Source organism: Bos taurus, chromosome 4 (assembly GCF_002263795.3).
Source record: "Bos taurus isolate L1 Dominette 01449 registration number 42190680 breed Hereford chromosome 4, ARS-UCD2.0, whole genome shotgun sequence".
Taxonomy (NCBI): Eukaryota; Metazoa; Chordata; class Mammalia; order Artiodactyla; family Bovidae; genus Bos; species Bos taurus.
In genome coordinates, this window is record NC_037331.1 from 78,121,534 (window position 1) to 78,139,565 (window position 18,032).

Consider the following 18,032-nt stretch of genomic DNA (forward strand, 5'->3'; position numbering starts at 1 on the left):
TGAGAATTTACATAACCTATTTTCAGGTGTTACTTAAATAAAAGCATACATGTAAGTATTTTTGAGTAAGAAAAACCAGACGCAAATAAATAAAATTAGAACCCAGATTCCTAATTTTGGCTATGAATTTTAAATTATGTTTTATCTCTCTGACCTGAAAATGTTATCTTTACTGAAACGTCACTGTATAATAGAAACAGACAGAAATCCACTGAACCTTTGCAGAAACATTTAGACTTTACTCCTGATGCAAATTACCTGCAAAAAACTAACTGCTTATAAAGGATGTTTGAAGCTACATCAATAATTTAAAAATAAGCACACAACCAATGTAAAAGCAAAGAATATTCTTTTTTCAGGAGAAAGGTCTTATGTGAAGCTATCTTCTTGAAACATGTTTGATGTCAATTCTGGGTGAACCAGGATGGCCGCTTCCTCTCTCGCTCAATGATCCTCTTGCCTTGATCGTGCTCAGAGGGTGTCTCCCCCGAGTACAGCACCACAGTCTCCACAGTAGGAGCCTTGAAAGGGCCCCCCTCTTGCTTCCCTATCTGTCTTCTGATTTCTGCCGTTTCCTTGCGCACCTTCTCATAGCAATAGCCACAGAGGACATGTTTCTGTTTCAGGTGACCACACTCAGGACAAAAGTCTATATTGTTCTTTAAAAAGAAAGAAAATTTAATGAGAGGCAACAAAATGCACACATCATCAAGGATGAGGCTTATATTTAAACTTCTTTGGAAATGTTCATCCTGCACAAGGTCACAGAGTACCCAGTTCAACCTCATTTTAATCAGGAAACTAAGGACACATATTGATTTGAATTAATCAATTTGAATTCCAGGAAAACTGGAAGTAGAATCCAGGTTTACCAACTTTGAATCTGGTACATTTTTACTTAAATACAACAGTCTTACTATGTGAAATGGTACTCCATTCCCCCAGCCTCAAAAACTAAACATCTGGTAAGGAGCCCATGGGTGATCCACACGGCCAGCATCTTAACTAAGAGCCCAAGGCAAAGGGAATTCACTCTTCCTTTCAATCAATCCTGGGAAGAACAAGATGACAAACACTTTACAAGTGGGCTTCCCCTGATCATCACAGTGCAATTCAAATTCCTTATGATGTATAATTGGTATGGGGTGTGATTTTTCTTCCTATAAATGAACACTGATTATTTCTTAATGTAAAACTCTTGATATATTACAATTTGAGGGTATTTTAATGAGTTTTTATACATCTATCCAATTTTAATAAGACAATTCTAACCTCTAAAGAAGTCCTTTCAATGGATTCTAAAGGTAGATTTGAAATATAAAGACAAATAGTAAACAGGAACATCAAAGAAACTCTAAACATGTCTGAAGACTAACATACAAACATTTACGAGGCAGATGACAACAAGAACTTCATTTTCTAAAAGAAACAAGTGTTAGTCTCTCAGTCATGGCCAACCCTTTGTGATCCCATGGACTGTAGCTTGCCAGGCTCCTCTGCCCGTGGGGTTTTCCAGGCAAAAATACTGGAGTGGGTTGCCATTCCCTTCTCCAGGGGATCTTCCCAACCCAGGGAAGATCAAACCTGGGTCTCCAGCATTGCAGGCAGAGTCTTTCTAAGCTACCAGGAAAACCCTAAAAGAAACAAAGAACCTTGAAAATCATTTGACCCACCGACTTCTCATCTTACTCCAATACGTGGAAAACTGGATTGTACATTCAACTCGAGGAATTGAAAAAATACTCATGGTCAGTAAGTGCTCTTTTCCTAACAAAGCCCTCAGCATAACAAATTATATATTAACAGAAAACTGTCTAAATTAATTATTTTACAGTTCCACATTTTAACTGTGGTCCCAACCATGACTCAGTAATACTTTTGAGCTTATGTTCTAAGGGTCTGTTTTAATACTGAATGTGGAGGCTTATGGAAGTCAATTTTCTGTCCTTGAGTTCCACCTGCACTGCCCTGGGGAACGCCATGGAATAAACATGAACTCAAATCATGGCTGTTAAAACCATAAATTAATAAATCAAAGATAATAAACACTATAGTTTTTGTTACTAGATCAATGAAGAAAGTGTACCCAAGGGAGATGGTGGATGGGTGCTGGTGTGTGGAGAGACGGAGAAGGAGCACTGAGATTTAGAATTGTCCAAGGATAGGAACCGAGAAAGCAGTGGCACACCACTCCAGTACTCTTGCTTGGAAAATCCCATGGACGGAAGAGCCTGGTAGGCTGCAGTCCATGGGGTCGCTGAGGGTTGGACACGACTGAGCGACTTCACTTTGACTTTTCACTTTCATGCATTGGAGAAGGAAATGGCAACCCACTCCAGTGTTCTTGCCTGGAGAATCCCAGGGACAGCGGAGCCTGGTGGGCTGCCGTCTATGGGGTCGCACAGAGTCAGACACAACTGAAGTGACTTAGGAAGGATAGGAACATACACAAAAAAAGTTTCAAGAGAACAGGACTTCAATAGGACACTACCAGGGCTCAAATGCTGGTTCTACCACTTAAGTTTGGGATCATAAGTGAATTTTTTTTGTCTCAGTTTCTTCATCCTAAAACTGAGCAAAACAATATTTACTTCAGAGAGCTGTTCTGAAAATATAATTCATGTAAAGCACTTAGATATATCATAGGTACTTATTAGCTATTTTTACTACTTATCTAAGGATTTTACTTCACAGTATCTCATTGGACTCAGGAAAAGAAGAGAATAAATCTGTCAGGGTTAATAAAACCCCGTATCAAATAGATTTACTGCTTCTGACTTTAATTTCAGGCTCTGCAATAGTTAAAATGTTTATTTACATATAGTTCAAAATCACACAGCTCAGGACTGGCACAACTCACAATACAAAAGTCATAGACTCTTTATAACCCAGTCCTCTGTCCAGACTCTGAACTCCCTCCTTGACTGTGTTCTGAGTATTTAGCCTACAGAACAGTAGATGCATACATATATAACAAGAATATTGTATTTATTTAGACCAGGGAAAGGTAGACATATAGGATCTAAAAATAACTTACTCATAGATTATATGAACAATATCAAGAGATTATGCAGTGGTGGACATGAGAAAAAGTACGCCCACAAAAATCACCATATTACCTTAACTTTAATAAGCTTATGAGGGTTTCTTCTCCTACACCGGTTCACTTCAATGCTGCGCCTGTTTTTAGGAGCTGCCATCCAAAATATACTATCCAAAAGGCTGGACGTCTCCGTACTTCCACTGGTATCATTTGTTGGTTCTGAAAATATAGCTGGACCTTGGACCGCTAACGCTGGTCCTACAAAATAAACCATGGAGATACAGAATGGTTTCTAGCTCTGAAATGACCGTTTCCAAGTATCATTCTCGTTAACAATCACCGTTTCCAAGTATCATTCTCTTTAACAATCAAAAGTAATGTATCAGCAGGCCTATGTAACTTAAAACATTACATTCAATAGACATTTAACAGGAAACCTTAGTAGCTATTAAAATAGACTTAAAGTTCATACCTGAAATAATTTTAGAACAGAATATTTCTTAATGGCACTTGCTTAAATGAATCAGTGAAATTCTACCAGAAGTTTCTCATCTTAAAATACAGAACTCAGGAGTTTAGTAGTAAACATGAATAAAAATGTGAGAGGCACCAAATTTAAACAAACCAAGGCAAAAAAAAAAAAAAATTCACTCAATTGTCCACATTCTACTTGATGGGCAGTACCTAGTTACAAGTAAATCTTAAGCTTGAGGCTTTCAAAATCCACTTCCTACCAGCACAGATATAAATGCTGATTGTCTTTTTTTTTTTTTTTTTACTATATTCAAATTGAGTTAGCTCCTCAGTCATATAACCTGATAGGCCCTTTAAGACACTTAGTTCTCGTAATATTTAGTCTTGTTCCCTAAGGAAAGTAAGGAAAAGAACGAACTCATCACTCTTTCTAGGATACTAATTTACTCTTGTGACTACCAACGTTTCACTTTTGTTTTTCTAAACTGTTTATAAAAATTAGTGCGAGGTGGGAGGGAAGTTCAAGAGGGAGGGGACATATGTATACCTATGGCTATGCTTATGTATACCGTATGTGTATGTATGGCCAATTCATGTTGATGCATGGCAGAAACCAACACAGTATTGTAAAGTAATTATCCTTCAATTAAAAATAAAACTAAAAAAAAGATTTCTTTACCCTCTCCTTGCTATATTCCTCAGGCCTGTAATATTTCTTTTGATTTTAGGAACTCTTAAAAATATACAACGCTGTTTAACACTTAACAACTGATACTCCTTTTCAATATATCTGAAAGTATTGCTAAGCACAGACCAGTGGTTAACAGCACAGGCTCTGGAAGGTCTGTGTGACCTTGGGGCCTTTCTGAGTCTAGTTCTTCAGCTGAAAAGTGGAGACACCTAAAGGGATAGTAGTGGAGTTTATCTTACAAAATATATTTTGACTTTGATATTCAGTGGGACATTTCTGGTGGCTGAGACGGTAAAAGCGTCTGCCTACAATGCGGGAGACCCGGGTTCGATCCCTGAGTCGGGAAGATCCCCTGGAGAAGGAAATGGCAACCCACTCCAGTATTCTTGTCTGGAAAATATCATGGACGCAGGTCCATGGGGTCGCAAAGAGTCGGACACGACTGAGAGACTTCACTTCACTTCACTTGACATTTAGTGGGCTCTCCTGAGTATTATCATTATTATGTTCGGGATAACTTCGAAATCGAGTAGAATGTAAAATGTCAAAGCAACGACAATTTTAACACCCAAGATATTTCCATTTAAAATTAGTTCTCAGGGGAAATAGAGGATCAAGAGTCAACTGATACAGCTCAAATGCTACAGAAGGCAAACTGCTTTAGGTGGTGGACTGGACAGGAAAGAAAAGGTAAGAAGATCTAGAGAGCGGTGTCCCTTGATGCTAAGTAAATGCACTTCGGTTACATTCTCTGTAGGGATGGGACAGTCAGAGGACGTTTCTTTTCCTTTTTACAGGGGACTGGGGAGCAAAAACTGCTGTCTTTGTTCTTAAGTAAGTGAATGTCCGGACAACGACCCCTACACGCTGCCAAACATCAGAACACCGGAGTAGGCTAAATACAAGTAGAATTCACCACGCTGCCTGGGGTCCCCAGTCCAAACCCTTCTCCACAGAGGCCTTCTTTACGTACCCCATGGAGGACTGGAAAAACCTGGTCGGCTCTGCAGAAGTTTCCCCTGCAGCTGCTTCCAACAGTTCCGGAGAAGTCCTCGGGCTACGGGAAACGGCGGAACAAGCAGCACCAGCATGGTGGGCGCCATGTTTCTCGGCCGAAAGCCACTCCCATCAGGCCTCTGGGTCCCGCCCCTTCCTTGAGCATGCGCATAGACACAGAATTCGGCAAACGCGCACCTGGAACTATAACTCCCAGCATGCTTCTGGAGCGGCTCTGCCTTTCCTCCAATCAGAAATCTAGAAAGGAACGCCCGGGGCGGGGAAAAGAAACGAAACTGGCCTCAGTGCGCATGTGCGCGGATGTGCGTTGGGTTTTCGGGTAAAGATGGCGGAGCGTGGTTACAGCTTTTCGCTGACTACATTCAGGTATGGAAGGGACTCCCGAGGTCTTCCACGTAACCGAGGTAGCAGGAGCTCTGCCGACCAGGTTTTTATCTTCCTGGTCTCTGACTTGGCTCTTCCTGAGGGCCTAGTAGGAAATGGGGGTGTAAATGCGAGTTTGCCAAGTCATTTGCGGGGCCTTCCCGCGGCCTGGGGAGCATTGGTGCCTGGGGACCGTGGGAACGCGAGTCGGGGTATCCTGGGAGATCTAGGCGCTGTGGGAAGTTGAGGCCCTCACCCAGGGATTTTCTTTCGCTTTGGAACTAGAGAAAAAGGCAATTTTGAATGAGCTGCTTCCAGGTTTCCTGTCCAGAACTCAAAAGATTTCCTTCCTGACTCAAGTAGGCCTGATTCAGGAGCTTCTGGAGGTCGGAATCTTGGTCAGCTCTGTGGGGTTCCTTTTGCTTGGAAAGACCCAACTTTACAGTTCAGTTCTAGTCTTAGCTTCCATTTGGCGCTGATGTCTTTGGAAACCTTTTCCCGCTTTCGATTTCTTCGGTGCCCCTACCGGAAGCTTAAGAACTGAAAGTGAAAGTGGTAATGTTTCTAGCCCGTTGTCTTTGTGTGCTCCAAAATAGGCTGTATTTGCTTTGGGGCTGTTATTTTTGAAAGGGGATATGTTTATTTAAAGAAAGATTGTAGGCTTTTAAACTTTAGAATATTTATGTAAGCATATTTTTCAAAATAAATCAGAGATGCACTATCATCGTTCCCGGTGTAAGAAAACCGTCACCAAAGGCTTTACTGACGGGAGAAGGATTCAATTTTGCCATTTTCCTACAGATCAGTAATGGCCTATTTAATTAAAAATATTATCTGACAGCTAAAGACAGGCTGCATCTAACTTGTTGAGTACTTTCTGTGTGGGTGGAGCTTACTCCATCTCTGTAGGCTACCCTGTGTGATACATGTTTTCTAAACATCTTAGAGATGAGCTGACCACAACTCAAATTCAATAACTCCTCCCTGGTCATAGGTTAATATTTAAACTGGGTTCTTTCTGACGACAAAATTAATACACTTTGCATTACTGTGTAATGTCTTCTTAAAATACTAGAATATTTATCTTTTAAAAAAAAGATCTCATATACAATGACAGGAAACAAAGTTTGACAGGTCGCTACTGTTCGTATTCGGAGACAAAACCTGGACCTTTAAGAAAGTGTTATCCTAATCCTAGCTGAAACATGAAGCAACCATATGTTATCAGGGACTGAATCTTTCTATAGTAAATTTCCTTGTTTAAACACACTTTTTTTTGTTTTTAATATGATGGTGCAATTCTGTTTTGGATTTTAAAAATTGTTTCTTGCCTGTTGTAATCAGAATTATTAATGGTAGACGTGATAAGAGACTATACTATAGGATGAAAAGGTGTTCCTGAGGATAACATTTAGTTGGGGATATTGACAACCAGTAGGCTTCCCTCATAGCTCAGCTGGTAAAGAATCCTTCTGCAACGCAGGAGACCCCTCGGTTCAATTCCTGGGTCAGGAGGATTCGCTGGAGAAGGGATAGGTTACCCATTCCAGTATTCTTGGGCTTCCCTTGTGGCTCAGCTGGTAAAGAATCTGCCTGCAATGCGGGAGACTGGGTTGGGTTGGGAAGATCCCCTGGAGAAAGGAAAAGCTACCTACTCCAGTATTCTGGCCTGGAGAATTCCATGGACTATATAGTCTATGGGGTTGCGAAGAGTCAGACAGGACTGAGCGACTTTAACTTTCACTTCATTGACAATCAGTGGGTAAACAAACGGGTGCCTACTCATACACTCTGAAGAATATTTTTCCTTTACTCAGGAATTTTTATTAAGAGAGGGCGAAAGAAGGAATGTAACTTTAGATTGGGTGGTCAGGAAAGACCAATGCTTGGGCGTTGTTCCGGGGGACTGGAAGATGAAAGGGAGCCAACTATTTGAAAATTTAGAGGTAGGGAGAGTTGCAGACAGGGAAAAGCATGTTTGAAAGTGCTGAAGTTGAGAGAGACTGAATTGATAGAAGTCCAATGTGTTAGAGTATAGTGAGCAGGGAGTTATCCTGGGTCTGGACCAATCTTGCAGGGCCCTGTAGGCCAGAGTAAGGAGCTTTTATTGTTAAGTGAATAAAAAAATTAAAGGATTTAAGTGGAAGATGTTATGATACAAAAGTAACTCCGGATCAGGGAATGGAAGTAAGAGTGGAAAATAAGAAGACTAGTTGGAGGGCTATTTCAGTTATCCCTGATAGAGATCCTGGGGCTTTGGAATTGCACTGCTCAAATCAGCTAATTTTGTCATTTAACAGTCTTTAGACTGCTGCCTCTAGGTTTATTCCTTAAATAGGTGTGGATGTATGTCTGTCTGTCAGTCAGATGAACCTGGTCATAGGTTATGTCTTGGTGTATTGATTGAACAGAGCTTACACTTTGTGAATGTTACAAAATAATTCAAGTGTGATGACTCTGAGCCAGAGAGGAAGCATGGGACACTTAGGTGTGAGGGTGTGGGATTCAGCCTAGTCTGGGTGGTCAGGGCAGCTTTCCTTGAGAAAATGACACTTCTACTAAGGATTGGAGAATGACTTGGAAGGAGTTCACCAGACAGTGGTGAAGTGCATTGCAAACGGATTGTCTTGTCAGAGGGGTTTTTTGAATTCTAAGGGTAGTCATGTTCTCTGGAGAGCGATGGCATGGTTGTGTTGAGACTTGAGTGACAGTATCTATAATTTTATGAAGATGAAACAAATGACCTTCTGAAGATTATCTTTTCAGTAGTAGACTGGATATGTGGACCTAGCTTGTGTCTCACTTTGGACAAATTATTTTCATTCAAAGACTTTATCAATCAAATAGAAAGATTGGTGATGTTTATGGTAATTTGTTCTAACACTCAACAACTAGACTGAAATAATATATGACCTAAAAAGCCAGTTTGGACCTAGCATTTGACTGTCAAACTCAATGGAACCAGATATGTTAAGTATAACCAGCTCACAGCATCTTGAAATAGTTTTTTTGTTGTTGTATTTTGTTGTGACTGACATCTAGATCTTACGTGTTAGGTCATGTCTACATTATAAAATGTTAAACTCCACCCACATGGAATATATGCTGTTATTTGGTATTTAACAGACACATACATGTTCTTAATAACAGTACTATTTGGTGTTTACTTAGTGCTAATTTTGTGCCAGGAACAAAAGGCATCATTTAATCTTCACAACAACCTTTGAACTAGGTAACACTATTATCCCCATTTTACAGATGAGAAAACTATTGGTGAGTGGTGAAAGGAAAGAATAATGATGCTGCTTTAAATGGCAGACAAGAAAAATCAACCAAAGGAGAGAGATTAGTGTTTCATTATGAATATGTTCAAATCACCTAATAAATTTGGTTTCTATATAACTTCTGATAAATTTTCAAAGCCCTTCTACTCCTTGGTGCTTGATTAGTGGATTTGGCCTATTTGCCTGCCCTTTTGTCAGACATGCTCCTATAATAAATATTTGAGAATGTGAAATTTAGCAATACCTTTGTTTGTTTTTAAGCCCGTCTGGTAAACTTGTCCAGATAGAATATGCTTTGGCTGCTGTAGCTGGAGGAGCTCCTTCAGTGGGAATTAAAGGTAATTAAATGCTTCGTTCACTTCAGATTCCTATTAGTTGTAATGCTCTTTGGGGATTAATAGGCCATTAATGTAAAATAAATAGTTGTGGCAGCATAATTTTTAACAGTTCTTTTGTTAATCTACAGTATTTTGATGTTTAAAGAATAAGCCAAAGAAGATGATTAAATTTTTTAACTTAGAAAAGGTTAATTGTAAAATTTAAGGATACCTTACAAAAATGTATCATTGGTTTTTATGTTTCAAATTACAAGAACAGTAGGCCAAGTAGGCAGAATTCCATAATTTTAAAACTTATGTACTCTAAGGTGTCCTAGAATACTTTAGGAAAAGTTGCATAATACCTTTAACTCAGGGATTTCTTGTGCAATACAGATGACCATTGAGGGAAAGCTGATTTACCATTCCTTTGGTGATTCTAATGTAGAAACTCAGAAGAAAAGGTTTTATAAATAAGAAAATAAAGGAGTTTGGCTGAAATGCTTCTGTAATTAGAAAACTGTTAAAACAGAGTGTTTAAATGATTAAACATTCAAGTCGCTTTTCTTTTTTTTAAGCTGCAAATGGCGTGGTCTTGGCAACTGAGAAGAAACAGAAATCCATTCTGTATGATGAGCGAAGTGTCCACAAAGTGGAACCAATCACCAAGCACATAGGTTTGGTGTATAGTGGCATGGGCCCAGATTACAGGTATCTTGTATAACCATCACATGAATGCCTTGTAATCGATACTTTGGGAAGAAAAACCAAGGGATGTTTTCCTTTAATCGCCTACCTTCTTGTTTTTTGCTTAGTTGAACAACAGCAGCTGAAGTTAAGTTAGTTGCCAGTATGAGGCAGACTAGGGGTTACTTGAAGGTGAAGAATTCACTTGTTAAAAGAAGAGATGGATACAGTACTTACCCCGTCACCTCTGTTCTCTTCTACCATCCAAGGCCTCAGCAATACATGTTATAATAAACTGTATTTTTAAAAAGTTTACCAAACAGCAAAAGAAAGCATACTATCCAGAGTTAACTTCACTGTATTTGTTTCTGTTTTTAGCAAAAGGACAAAATTCTCAAAAAGGCCACTGGAAGTTGTAGACTATGACAGCCAGTTAGGATCCAGACGTTTATGTAGTCTCTTCTTTAATATTCACAGGAAGAGAGTAATCTGGTTCCATTAGGGTACCAGCAACTTTAAAGAGATTGACAGTTTTCTATGTTTGTCATTTAACAATTGAAAGGATTATTATTACTTGGTTATTGATTATGTGGAACAAGATAGGTAGAGCCAAAATTTCACTTTCATGAGTCGGCAACAGCACTAGGTTCACCGACATATGCTTGGACTTCACTGTAGTGGAACCTGTTGCTGCTGCAGGGGAGAGGCTGCAGTGCACTACCACTCACAGGATCAACAGACATGGCAGGAGTCTTGCTCAGAGGGATAATGTGTGGAGCTCAGATCAGTAGCACATGAGCAGGTAGAGGTAAATCCTGCTTGTCTTGCCAATATATTTAATTGTTATACTTTTGACAAATTTTACATTTTTTACATTATAAACAGTTTCATGGTACTTTTTGAGGTTCAGTCCATGGACACGATTGAGGCAAAGTGAGATGCCTTAACACGTGTGTATGTGTGTTCATGCGTGTGCATATTAGTGTATTGCCTGGAGTGAGATATAAAATGCTAAGGTACCTTCTCTTGGGGTAACAGGGGCATACTCTTGAAGATGCTGTGACAGGAGATAAAGCTCTCCTGTGCACTAAAGCTGTGTCTGTTAAACTGATTGATACCCTTAGTCCATAGTTTTCCTTTTGTCTTATTCTTGTCCATTTCCTGTAGTTTAGCTCTTCAGCGACACTCTGATATTTTCTTGTAAGTTAACTGTAATTGGATGTAAGAACAAGACTGGTTTATAGTTGAGAGCTACTGTTAAAGAGATGCATGTCAAACTTGTGCTATAGTTGTATGCCTGTAGAATGTGACTGAGTCTTGAGGATGTAAAGCATCTGAATTTGAATTAAGTCTTATTTCTTTTCTGTTGTTCAGGGTACTTGTGCACAGAGCTCGAAAACTAGCTCAACAGTACTATCTCGTTTACCAAGAACCTATTCCCACAGCTCAGCTGGTCCAGAGAGTAGCTTCTGTGATGCAGGAATACACCCAGTCAGGGTAAGTTGATTTTATTTGAAATGTGTCATAAATTAGGGAAAAAAAAATCATCTTTGTAAAAGTAGATATATTTTAGAAAAAAAAAAAGAGGACTTAGTATTCCTGTATTTCCTTAATCAGTGAAGAAAACCACTATGAATGAATAGTTCTGATCTTAACTGGACCTGAAATATTTTCTTAAAGAGAAAGCGGGAATGTTTTATTGCTGTTCATGTAACAGCAGAAAGTAGCTTCTAGATAAAGTCCTTTTGACAGTGATTAAAACATTTCTTTATGGGCAGGCAGTCATTGCTGCTTCCAGATTTATCTTCTAGCTGGAAATGATTGTAAGCACTTGATGAAAGCAGTAACTGACACATCTGTATTCATTTTAATTCCAGTGTTCTTGAGTTTGGGTGTGAAAATGATGAAGTAATTGCTGATATGTAAAACCAGTGGAAAAGCTGCATTTGGTGAAATCTGTTATTTTATTAGGACATGAAGTGTTACCCACACTTATTAACCTCAATATTTGTATCAGTCTATTTACCAAAATGATTTGACTGTTGTTCCTCAGTACCATAAAGAAAATTCATTTTGAATTGATTTGTTTAGAAAGATGTTAAATGCTTTTTAAGGAACTTAGAAGTCTAATTCGGTTACCTGATACCTTGCTTTGCTTGAGAGTATTAATAACTTCTTACATTAAGTTGACTTAACACCATGAAGGTGCCAAGTAATTTTCATCTCTCTTTGTTCAGTGGTGTTCGCCCATTTGGAGTTTCTTTACTTATTTGTGGTTGGAATGAGGGACGGCCATATTTATTTCAGTCAGATCCATCTGTAAGTACCATAGATGTACTTGAGGGATTTGTTAAAGTGCTCTTTGAATATCTAATAAAAATAGAAGCCATAAAAACCTTACAAATTAGAGTATTTTCTCTTCCATTTGGGCTTTAGAAGTAATACATGTTCACTTGTACATTTAAAATGTTGATAACTTCATCTTCTGATAAGGAACCTCCTTTGGTTCTGCCCTCTGTTCTTCTGGCATGCTGATTAACTTCACATACTTAGAATGATTTGTTGAAGTAGTTATCAAATCTCTGTAAATCTGTGGAATTCTTTTAAAAATTATGATTAAAACTAATTTTAATTTTAAATTCAGTTAAAACCTTTCTGGGAGTGGGCAGTGCCCTTTGCCATTAGTTTAATCTTGGGGTTGACTTGAAGTGACTCTTCTGCACAAATATTGATGTTACTGTCATGACTTTGATGTTTTGCAAAATGAGTGAGTCGTCTGCTATAAAGCAGAAGATTGGTGTCTGGGTTGGCAGGTGTCTGGAGAAGGCACCACTCCTCCACGTGTGTCTCACGTCTGTCACTCATGTTTGCTGTGAGGAGACCCGGAAGAAAAGATTCACTACCAGAAACTGATCTTTCATAGTTTATAGATCATTAGGTAATGGCAGGTTTACTCAGCTCACATCTTATACTCTAGCTTTGTAATCTGAAAAAGCAAAAATATTTAGGTTGTTAATTAAATCAGAAAAATTAAGTATTTGAGGAACTTTGACAGTGTCTGTTACCCCGTATCTGAGCTTCTGAAGCTAAATGCCAAGTCTTCTTAATCTTCCTTTCCTGAGAGTAGAAGAGCCACCATCATGGGAATCCAGCTTTCATCTTTTGCCCTTTCCCCCTATGTATAGCTAAAAGTCACTTGTTTTCTTTTAAAATATGGTCTGTTGCTTTCAATTTCTGTATATGTGTGCATATGTACTTTTTCAGTAGATGAGTCATACATGTAGCTGTTTTCGTGTACCTTTGGATTACAAAATATCACACCTTTGAAAATTTTTAGTGCAAAGCTGTGTCTTTTTAGTTTGTTCACTAATGATGATGGAGAGCTGGTCACCGTTTTTCAGTCAGATAGGATTTTTAGAGCCTTTCAATTGTAGTAAGTTAAAATATTACTTTTGATTATTTGCTCTAAATTAACCTCATTTCTTTTTTTTTTACATAAATTTTGTACAGTAAATTATACCTATTTGATGGGGTTTTGATGTATTAAATACCTGAGAAAATCATCAGCACAATCAAGATGCTGTACCTCCAAAAGTTTCTTCATGCCTCTTTATCACATTCATTTATTTTGTGACGTAGCTTATTGCATTCCAATAAATATTCTGAAAACCTTAGAAGTTAGAGACAAATTATGGAACTGAGAAATAAATGTCAGAGTCATAAATAATTATATTAATGATTTAAAATGTGTGTTTTTGTTTTTTTTCCCTCTTCTTTTCCTGATTAGGGAGCTTACTTTGCCTGGAAAGCCACAGCAATGGGAAAGAACTATGTGAATGGGAAAACTTTCCTTGAGAAAAGGTAGATTTGTAAAACTAGATTCATTACCACACTTACTCTATGGTCTTCAGCTCTCTGTAAATAATATCATTAATCTATACACAAATTTGTTGCATGACTCTAGCCTAGCTACTGATAGAACAAACTTACTTGTCTGTACTTGGGCTCCCCAGCCTTCAACATATTAAGTGGTAATATTCATTTCTTAAGGACTTCTCTTTCTACATTCTCATGTTTTCCTAAATGTTTTTTATTTTTTTTAACTTCATTTTTTTCTACCATCTCAAAAAAAAAGACCATTGGATTTGGAGTAAAAAATTTGGGAAGAAAACTTTTAAATGGTTTAAATGATAACAGTTGGTATGTGTGCTCAGTCACTCAGTCATGACTGATTCTTTGAGGCCATGTGGACTATAGTCTGGCAGGCTCCTCTATCATTTTCATTTTGACAGTTACCCCCCCCCAAAAAAAAATATATATATATATACACACATATATATATAGTGAACCCAAATACCTGGTGTCGATGATAGATTAAAGATGTGACATATGGGGTTTCCCTGGTGGTCCGGTGGTTAAGAATCCTGCCAATGCAGGGGACACAGGTTTGATCCCTGGTCTGGGGGGATCCCACATGCTGCAAAGCAACTAAGCCCATGGGCTACAACTCCTGAAGTCTGTGTGCCTTAGAGCCTGTGCCCCTCAATAGGAGAGTAGTGCCTGCTCACCTCAACTAGAGAAAGCCCGCGCACGGCTACGAAGACCCAGTGCAGCCAGATATAAATTAAAAAAACAAAATTAAAAAAAGATGTGATGTATGTACTTGATAAAAAGTGGAATGATACATAAAAATCTGCCCCTGCCCAGCACAGCAGACTGCCCGCACTTAATTCCAGCTGTATTCTAGACTCAGCATTATTGTAGCCCACCAAAAAGTGTCCTATGTTTTGGATGGGAGGAGTCTGCAATTGATTTTAACCACCAAATGAACCTTTTCAGTACATTCTCAGATAATATTAATGCTAAGATTACTTAAAAATCTTAGACCTGGGATTACTTGGTAAGCTTAAATAATCTTAGGATCTTAAAGTACTTTCTTTTTCCTCTTAAGTATTATTGGTGAGTCTTTGAAACATTATGAAACTTTACTAAAGGTTTGATTTCTCGGCTTTATTTTTGTAAATTGTTATAATATTGCCACCACACACTGATCATATTAAAATAGTTATACTTAAGGAAATTTCTTAAGTAAACTTGTGTTAGGGTTACACTCTTCATGATGTCAGGAATGCACCCCCAATAATTGTCAATTTCTTATTTTGGGGACAGCTCAGTGAGGAGACTAGGAGAATTAATCTGTAACTTAATATTTTTAAGAGTGTCTTATTAGGTGTTTAAAAAATCTTATGTTGTTGCTATCATTGTGTTTTCTTAGTCATGAATCATCTTAATAGTGCCATAAGTCATTGTTTTTCTTAAAAAAAATTCTTTAGATATAATGAAGATCTGGAACTTGAAGATGCCATTCATACAGCCATATTAACCCTAAAGGTTAGTTCAATATTTAATGATTGGATTTGTAGTGATTTTATAATTAACTGTTTGGAAAATTGACCTTTTCCTCTCCTTCATCAGGAAAGCTTTGAAGGGCAGATGACAGAAGATAATATAGAAGTTGGAATCTGCAACGAAGCCGGATTTAGGAGGCTTACCCCAACTGAAGTTAAGGATTATTTGGCTGCCATTGCATAATAATGCAAATAATGAAGTGACTGAAAATCCAGAATTTCAGATAACTTCTCTACTTAAACATGTTTAAAGTATGTTTTGTTTTGCAGACTTTTTGCATACTTATTTCTACATGGTTTGATGGACTGATGTTTTTAAAATGAGACTTATAAATCATAATAAACTCTTAAATTAACTTCCAGCTTTTCTTAGGAGTTAGTAAATTTTAACATAGTTATTTCCTGCTTTCCATCACAGTTGATTTCTGGAAATGACATTGAAAAGCAGAATGGTGAAATTGGTCTTTAGTCTTCACACAGTTTGGGTTAAGTCAAACCTTGTCATCTTCTTTACTGTCAGATGTTGTCTGCTTCAGGAAAGCAAGATCCTGATTTCAGTAAACACTGCTTTTGGAGCTGAGAGAATCTGTAGACTTTCATGGGTTCTGAGGCAAGGTAGGAAGCATAGCTGTATTTCAGGCTCCATTAGGTGTGGATCAGTGAAACCTAGGATGTTCTATGAGATTGCCCTGGAGCTGCCGAGAGTGCTAAGCCGAACAGTCTCCTATAGGAGATGTACCATGTAGATACATAAAAAACGGTGTGCTAGTTCCTGTTGATTTTTCCATCACAAGTACGTAAATGTATTTCAAAAGAGCCCCCTAGAGTCTACTAGATCTTTCTAACTCAAGGATGAACGTGAGTGCTGGAAATAAAATACTAATACTTAAATGTCAAAATTACGGCTTAAGTCTTTCCCTCATTCATGTAACCTCTGTAATCAGAACCTTCACTGCACATTAAGACTTCCAACAGCAAGCTAATCATGGAATATCAGAACCCTGTTTCCATTATATGTGAAGGCATAGCACTTAAAGCTTTCTTTTTTTTTTAAGGCATCGTAGGATGAGAGAAATCCTGTCATTAGTCTTGCTCACAGAACATAGTTTATGAATGTCATTGTTCTTACCAACAAAGAGATGGGGATTTCTGTGACTTAAATGTGGCTCAAAAGATCTCAAAAGATTTGGTTAAGTTTAGCCTTCTTAGGAAAGAGACTTATCTTGGAGTATTTTTGTCAGGATTCCCAGTTCTCCCCACTGTCACCGTTAACCCCTAGCGTAGCAGGAGTGTTATGATGAGAGATGGGAGATGCCAGCTTGACCTGTTTCTAGACGTTTGTCTTAAGCTTCATTTAACATTACAGCCTCCCCTTGTTGGCTCTTAGTACATTATGAATCCAGCATGCTAAAAAGAGAACTTAGTGGTCGAAAGGAATAGTTTTGGAGTTAGGTCTCACCTCTCCTCCTTGACTGGCTGAGTGACTGCACATGGTAATTATCTCAGAGGGTTTTCTCAGGACTAACCTCTATTCTGCAAGTGAAAGGCCTGGCAAGGTTAATGGTTAAGTTTCAGCTAGTTTCAGCTCCGTTGAATTTGCTTAGGCTCGCTAATGTCCAACATTAAGAAATCAGAGGAATGCCAAAATTCTTCAAAGAAGGGAAGAGGCATTTTTATTTAGGACAAAAAGCACATGGAGGTTGTTATGGAGTGCTAACAGAATAAATTGTATGGAATAAAGGGAGGAAAAATGAGCTGAAGCACATCTGTGTCCAGAGTCTCATCTCCGCCTCTTGCCCCATTAAGTCCAAAGCCCAGTTCAACTGAAGCTTCTCCATGAACACTTCTCCCTTGGTTCTCAGTTTGTTCTCTTCACTGACCTCAAGTTGTTCCCTTTTGTCCTAGTTCTTGGGAAACTCAAAAGTTTTTGGTCTAGAAACCGATTGCATGCATCCCTACACTTTTCCAAACTCTTCAGTGTTCTAGCCTGTGGATTCTAGCTTTTAAAATCTTATTTTAAGTGTCATAATGCTCCTCATGTACATTTTCCATTTTTGGTTCTTTTTTTTTGTATCTTCTCTTAGAACATTTGCTTCCACTTGTTTTCTTTTCTAGTTCCTCACTGAACTGTGAATTCAAGTTTTTGCAAAACAATTATTAGCAGTGAAATGTAGACATATTTAAAACTCACATGTGTGGGGGTCAGAGGGAGTTCAAAAGGAAAGGGGGATCAGGAAGAAAAGTAATACGGATCTTTATCAACTGCTAATTTACTGGGCACTGATGGGCTGATAAGTATGATCAGAGGATTCTTCATCTATTGCTCAATTATGTTCATGGCTGAAAATGCCTGCTCTCAGTCCTTATTACAAATGTAGGCAAGCTCTGAGTCCCTGTTGTAAAGAAACACAAGCCTGAGAACATGCAAGAAGAGTTAGTAAGTCCTTTGGTTTAGAATCCTAATTTCTTGAAACCAGTCCAGTGGTCCTGTGTTAATGTCATATTACTTCATACAGGTCCTTCAATTGATACTCTTCCCATGACTCTGCTCCAAAGGACCTTATGGAACCAGCAATATTTGGCTACCAAATGATAGCTTCCTAAGCATGAGCTTAAAGTTGGACAACTAACCCTGATCAAAGGCGTTGTCCCTGAACATTCATCACTTTTCACTTTTCAAGTACTCTATCAGGTACTCCTGTATTTCAAAACAGTAGGCTTTTATGGTCGTTTCTGGACTCCAAAAGG

The 18,032-nt window shown here is 38.4% G+C and overlaps 2 protein-coding genes across 2 annotated transcripts; one reads left to right on the forward strand and one right to left on the reverse strand.

Moving 5' to 3' along the window:
- Positions 1-217: 217 nt before the first annotated feature.
- On the reverse strand, positions 218-5,318 carry MRPL32 (mitochondrial ribosomal protein L32). The gene is given in 3 exon segments (NM_001038679.2): positions 218-659; positions 3,120-3,301; positions 5,182-5,318. Coding segments are annotated over 3 exon segments (567 nt in total). The 5' UTR covers positions 5,312-5,318; the 3' UTR covers positions 218-404.
- A 209-nt stretch (positions 5,319-5,527) lies between these two features.
- On the forward strand, positions 5,528-16,177 carry PSMA2 (proteasome 20S subunit alpha 2). The gene is given in 8 exon segments (NM_001034662.2): positions 5,528-5,591; positions 9,134-9,210; positions 9,768-9,900; positions 11,251-11,373; positions 12,114-12,195; positions 13,664-13,737; positions 15,210-15,267; positions 15,352-16,177. Coding segments are annotated over 8 exon segments (705 nt in total). The 5' UTR covers positions 5,528-5,550; the 3' UTR covers positions 15,469-16,177.
- Positions 16,178-18,032: the final 1,855 nt, after the last annotated feature.